Genomic DNA, 6,937 nt, shown 5'->3' on the forward strand with positions numbered 1-6,937 from the left:
GGCACTGCACTAGTATATATAATAGGCTATATTAATATATGAATAATTTAAACAAAAAGTAACTAAGCTTGGTTGCAGGGAATTTGTATTCATAAAGCAACACAGAGCTGTCAACCTGTATTATATAGGAAAACAAGTATTGGATCAGGACTCAGTATCAGCCAACACTTAATATCAAATAGGGATCAGGGGCAAAAAAACATGATTGGGACATTTTTATTTTAATCGTGGAATTTCACTGGTATTGGTATAGACTAAAATTCTGGTATTGTGACATCCCCAGTTTCTTGTGCTTGACAACAGTGTTTATGTCTTTATACACAGGTGGCATTCTGGCATCTTAAAAGCACGTCAGTAAATTAATTTTACCATTGTACACCACAATGGTAAATCCCTGTTGTACTGTAAAGAAGACACCCTGGGCTTTCCAGTGATATGTCATTTGATAGACTAGGAACTTCCTCTTTTTTTCTTTTCAAGCTGTTAATAATATATATTCTTGTTAATTAATATATTTAATTCTGAAAGCAGCTAAACATTTTTTTTTAAAATAATAACCACTCACCAGCCACTTTATTAGGTACACCTGTTCAACTGCTCGTTAACGCAAGTAGCTAATCAGCCAATCACATGGCAGCAACTCAATGTATTTAGGTATGTAGACATGGTCAAGATGACCTGCTGAAGTTCAAACCAAGCATGAGAATGGGGAAGAAAGATGATTTAAGTGACTTTAAACATGGCATGGTTGATGGTGCCAGACAGGCTGGTCTGAGTATTTCAGAAACTGCTGATCTACTGGGATTTTCACACACAACAATCTCTAGGGTTTACAGAGAATGGCCCGAAAAAGAGAAAATATCCAGTGAACGGCAGTTCTCTGGGCAAAAATGCCTTGTTAATGCCAGAGGTCAATGGAGAATGGCTAGACTGGTTCGAGGTGACAAAAAGGCAACAGTAACTCAAATAACCACTCGTTACAACCAAGGTATGCAGAAGACCATCTCTGATTGCACAACACGTCGAACCTTGAAGCTGATGGGCTACAGCAGCAGAAGACCACACTGGGTGCCACTCCTGTCAGCTAAGAACAGGAAACTGAGCCTACAGTTTACAAAGGTTCACCAAAATTGGACATTAGAAGATTGGAAAAACGTTACCTGGTCTGATGAGTCTCGATTTCTGCTGCAACATTCAGATGGTAGGGTCAGAATGTGGCATAAACAACACAATGGTTCAGGCTGGTGGTGGTGGTGTATTGGTATGGGGGATATTTTCTTGGCACACTTTGGGCCCCTTAGTATCAATTAAGCATTGTTTATATGCCACAGTCTACCTGAGTATTGTTGCTGACCATGTCCATCCCTTTATGACCACAGTGTACCCATCTTGATCTGATAACGTGCCATGTCACACAGCTCAAATCTGGTTTCTTGAACATGACAATGAGTTAACTGTACTCCAGTGGCCTCCACAGTCACCACATCTCAATCCAATAGAGGACCTTTGGGATGTGGTGGAACGGGACATTCGCATCATGGATGTGCAGCTGACAAATCTGCAGCAACTGCGTGATACTATCATGTTAACATGGACCGAATTCTCTATGGAATGTTTCCAGCACATTGTTGAATCTATGCCACGAAGAATTAAGGCAGTTCTGAAGGCAAACAGGGGTCCAACCCGGTACTAACAAGGTGTACCTAATAAAGTGGCCGGTGAGTGTGAGCTGAAGATGGATAGATGGACAGCAGTATCAGTGTATGCCGGCCTGTAGCTAACAAGAAATGTCAGTACAGTTAATGTGCAATACTCTGGTCAATGTGCAATACTTTGGTTTATTCTGTCACTAAATACTAAATACTTAATAATGCAATCTTTAGAATTTAGCTCTCAGTATTATTATTATTATATTATAATATATATTATCAGTACTCACTACTATTATTCATTACACATCAAATACTGTAGCACACATATCCTTATATCTCTATGTATTGTCATTTGTTGCATTATAATGTACATACTTCAGACTATAATAATAATAATAATAATTCTATTTCTATTGTGTCAGAAATAGAATATAACATCTATAGGTATGTTTCCATTCATGTGTAATCATCTAAACATAACAACAAATAAAATAGATAATATCTTAAGTGCCAATTTCAAGGCATTTTTTTAGGGAGCTCTGAAAACCTAATGTGCAATGTGTTGCCACTTGAAAGTGAGTTAAGAAGAGCTTTTTTGTCGAGCTGCTGTAGGTGAACAATCTTACAAGCTGAAACAAATCACCTGCCAGAAACAAATGGCTCCTGTAATCCTCTCTGACACCACTCATACTGTAGCTGGCTAACTAACACCTATCAGGCCTGCTTGTGATAGTTCTCTTTTTCTCATATTCTGTCCCTTTCTTTGTGTTTATTGATTATTTATGGCTGACTATGTTGAAGAGTACTTTGTCGCTGTACTTAGACTTAGGTTTTATGAATACATACATGTGTACACTGCAAACACATGTCAAATACACAACATACAGATGGTCTCTCAGACAGATCTTTGCTGTTATTCTGTAAAGCATTGATTGTTCCAGGGCTCTCCTCCCCTCCTGCTGCTGCTTCCTACTTACTTCTTCTTCTTCACATCAAATATTGTGGTATGCATGACGTTACTCAATTAAAACATGATGTCTTTCAAAAGTGAGGTTTTCTTTATTCATAAAAGCTAAATTTTTACGACAAGTGTGTTATGAGCAATGGGAGAAAATGTTTTCAAATGCACTTCAAGTTTCCAAAAAACCTTTTGGAAAAACTTATTTTGTATTTGAAAACCACCGATAAACAAAACAATTTGTAAAGGAGCAAGTGCAAACTGACTTCGGGTGGAAATCTATACATATAGGCGTACAAATCAGGCTTTTCTCTGGCAATAATACAATACTCATATGCCATGTGTGTGTTGAGAGTATTTTGTCACTGTAATCATTCCTCCTCTCATACTGGCTGTGGAGTAATACTTTAATGCAACTACATGATAAGAGGAGGTAGGCCAAAATCCACAGACCAGCATGTTAGCTTCATCACAGTGAGCATGACAACCACCGCTATTATTACTTCACCATGACTACAACAGATCAAAAACCAACTGTTCTTGCACTTGTTGTTTTTAGGCACAGATGTGATGCATTTTGGCTAAGACACGTTTATCAAACAGACACACCAGGCTGGAGTGTTTGCAGTGTGCATTTCAGAGAGGGATGTAAAAATAAATCTTTTTTCTAAGATCACACAATTTGTGATTTATTTTATTTATCATAATTAGCGCAGATGGAGTTTACAGGAGCCAAAGGACTGTTATGACGGGAAAGAAAGGCAAATAAAATGTAGTCTTTTTGTCTGTGTCTGTTGGAAAAGCAATAAACACAATGTAATTCAGAAATGATACATTGTCTTCCATTTTTTTCCCATAAAGAAAAAAACTTGGGGTTCCCTGCAGTGTGTGAACTATACCTGGGCTTTTGGGGGAGCTTACTTTTTTAGAGACCTTTGACTTACAGTATGCCGAGTACAAAACAGATAAATGAATAATGCCGATTCATGTTTTCAGGGGAGCTAAGCTCCCCCTGGTTCCCTGTAATGCACACCCTTATTCCCTAGTATTTAATAAAATATACGTATTTGAAGTTAAGCAGTGCCACATTTAGAGAGCTATAGCTTATATTAATTTAGAATGGAAAATACATGTCTTCATTAAACAAAAGTTAACAACTGTATCAGATGGCATCAAATCACACTGAATTGTTCCATGTTAACATGCATGGTCCCTGAATCGTATCCAGATACGTATCGGATCGTCTTAGATGGCAGAAATGCACACCTCTTATACTTTTAACAGTAGCAAAGTTTATTAAATTGAATAACCTGAACCGATAAAGGGGAGGGAGAGAGAACCACTGAGTGGCAGTTCCACCCTTTTTTCCAGATAAATGTTTGTCTACCAAGCAAATCCAGACATTTGACTAAGAACTTAGAAAAAAGTACAAGCATCCAGAGGGCAGACTAGATGGTCTTTAAATACTTCTAACCCTGTATTTACAGGGGACTATTTCTATTTCTACTATTTCACAGCAGCAGTCAGATGTAACAGCTGACAGCACAATGCCCCTATTATTGACTCTCCCACCTCATCTCCACGCAGGATAGAATACCTAGGCTTCCATTTAACTACTCATTGACAACTGAACAATTTGAAGAAAACAAAGACTAATGCAGCTCAACCTTCCTTCTTCCAAAGCCCCAGTATTATTACCGTATATTGGAATGTAATGTTGTTGTTTTTTACAAATGCTGCTTTTACACACAGATCAGTTCTTACCTAGTGCTGCTTTCTCTCTTAAGACATCTTTGAACTGAAGGCCACAGTTGAGGGTTGAGTCGTGGTAATGGAGGAAGGAGTCCGTGGTTACGGAGCTCATCTTCAGGGGTAAAGCTTTCATTCCTCTGTCCCAGGCATGCTGGTCCCATACAGTCCATTTGACCAGGTCCTTCAGTCGAACTACAACCTTCTCAGACACTGCGATCACCTCGTCCTGCAGCAGAAACACACACACACACACACACACACATACATACATCTATCAACTATACAGTGATAAACAAAGTTGTTTTTGAATTAAGCTTTATATTATTGCACCACTACATTTCACAGGAAAATATTCTACTTTATACTCCACTACTACATTTACTTTTACTTTACAGATGTACAGAAAATGTTCATGCAAAAACAATAGAAACATCTGAAAGAGACTGGATAATGACTAATTTCTCCTTATTAATAATATTTTAATATATTCTAGGTGCATTTTGCTACTAAAACCTAACTTTAGTAACATCTGCAATACAGGACTTGTATCTTTACAGAGACCTGCTTCATCAAGACTATCACGGATCCACACTTGACAGGCAGACTGTGTTTGAAGGAGACTGAACGCAGGACGAGAGGAGGGGGACTCTGTTTTTACATCAATGTTATTCTATGAATTTGATTATATTTTTCTGTGTGTAGCATGAAGGAACTACAAACTTTCAATTCATTACACAACCTTGCACCGTATAATGATGAGTATATTTGCTTGATTCCTTGATATTGGTGTCACTGCAAAGTTTCTGTAGCAGCGTGTGCTGTGATTTACAATACTGCTCTCTCTGTAGAGAAAAACGGCTCATTCTAAGGTAACAAAAACACCACGATTCTATTCCATCTACAGCCAGCGTTTGGTTTGTCTGTTATGGGCTACTGAAGAAATATGGCGGTTCAGGTGATTATACAATAATGAAAACATACCGATGAATATTATATTCCATTACTGACAATACATCCTCCTAAATGTTACACACTGGACCTTATTATGGACCGTATTTCACACCTCTGAATTGAGACATTCAAAGGTTTAAAGCTTAAGGTTAGCAGTGTAAGAGTAGTTAAAATAAAATAAATATACACAAAGAAATTAATAAGAGAACAAACAAACAGATGGCAACAGAAGACAACTTAAAACAGTCAACATTCAAAAGGAGAGAAGTTTGTAATGATGGTTTTAATTAAATGTGACAAGTTTTAATGTGTTGTGAAACATTTCAAGTTTGTGCAACACAAAGTGTCTTAATGCGGGACTTTGGGGTTTAATAGGGCAATGATATACCAATCCTCGTCATATTTTACTACAGATGTCGGTCAGTGAACTTTGCAGCCAACAGATTTTTGGTTTTGAAAGGAGAAAGCCAAAATCAATTTCCTTATGTACCATTTATAAATATGGGAAACAAAACGGGTAGTTTTCCTGTTTGTTTGTTTTTTCTTATCATACAACTAATGTAATATACACACACACCAACATATGAACATTGTCTTTTTCTGATCTCTCTTCTGTTTTGCTTCAAGTCACCAGATCAGCTTTAATTTCTAATGGAACATTCTTGATACTGAGTGACCTTGTTGCATTATGTATCTGCAGTCTGCCAATACGATGCATCACTATCATACAGGATCATTCGGAGCGCCTGGACTGCTTTGCCAGATAAATAAATGTTTTATTAACATGATGAGGCAATGAGCCAGGTCACATTGGAAGGCTGGTAGGTATTATTGTGAGTGTGTGTGTGTGTGTATGTGCTCCTACACATAGGAAGAAGAACTGTTGAATAGAATGAAGTACATTATGTTTGGTTAGTTCTTTGGGATGGTGATGAGTGATTACACAATTATGTGAAGTGAATATTGAAGCTATTAACATTACCTAGACAGAGTAGGACAATTTGATTATATTCTGTCCAAGTATGTATTGGTTCATGGTCTGTTGCTTCTATGTTAAAGTCTCATTTGTGCTGCTCTCGTGGCCATGCCTGCTTTGAATTTGAGTGAACCTCAATGGGACTTCAGCTGCTTTCAGAAAATACTACTCTTCCACCTCTCGTGTCCTCTGCTGTCCCTCTGTTCAACTCCAGAGTAAAGCCTGATCAGAGGTGACATCACCCGGATGTCAAAGCGCCCTCTGATAATGAAGCCCTCTCATAATGTCTCATTACATCTCCTAGCAGAAGCCAGTTATTTACTCTAAACACACGCACACACACATTTAATTATGTGTGTTGATAAACCTCCTTGTAACTCTGGCTTTAAAGGCACTACAGACATAGTGAGTAAGTTTACTTACTTTATTTTTTTAAGAACATAGCCAAGAGAAACATGCATCAGTAATTCAACTATGGCCCCAAAAACCCAGGGAAAGTACAACTGCAATTATGGAGAAAAATACTATTGTATCATAGTACAGTCGTGATTTTAATTTGAAAAGCCTGGTACCAGACCTCTGAATCACTGCTCCCATCACTTGATTATTCAGTGATTAAAATAGACCTTTTTCACAGCAGCTATTTAA

The 6,937-nt window shown here is 37.8% G+C and overlaps 1 protein-coding gene across 1 annotated transcript in view; it reads right to left on the minus strand.

Annotated features, from left to right (window-relative positions):
• The window catches only part of LOC118334417 (AT-rich interactive domain-containing protein 5B-like), a 23,645-nt gene that overhangs the window by 8,461 nt on the left and 8,247 nt on the right, over positions 1 to 6,937 (minus strand). The window contains exon 3 of the mRNA XM_035670324.1: positions 4,375 to 4,588. Coding sequence (XP_035526217.1) covers positions 4,375 to 4,588 — 214 coding nt within the window. The remainder of the gene's footprint in view (positions 1 to 4,374; positions 4,589 to 6,937) is intronic.

Source organism: Morone saxatilis, unplaced genomic scaffold (assembly GCF_004916995.1).
Source record: "Morone saxatilis isolate NCDOM2014 unplaced genomic scaffold, NCSU_SB_2.0 Contig1, whole genome shotgun sequence".
NCBI lineage: Eukaryota > Metazoa > Chordata > Actinopteri > Moronidae > Morone > Morone saxatilis.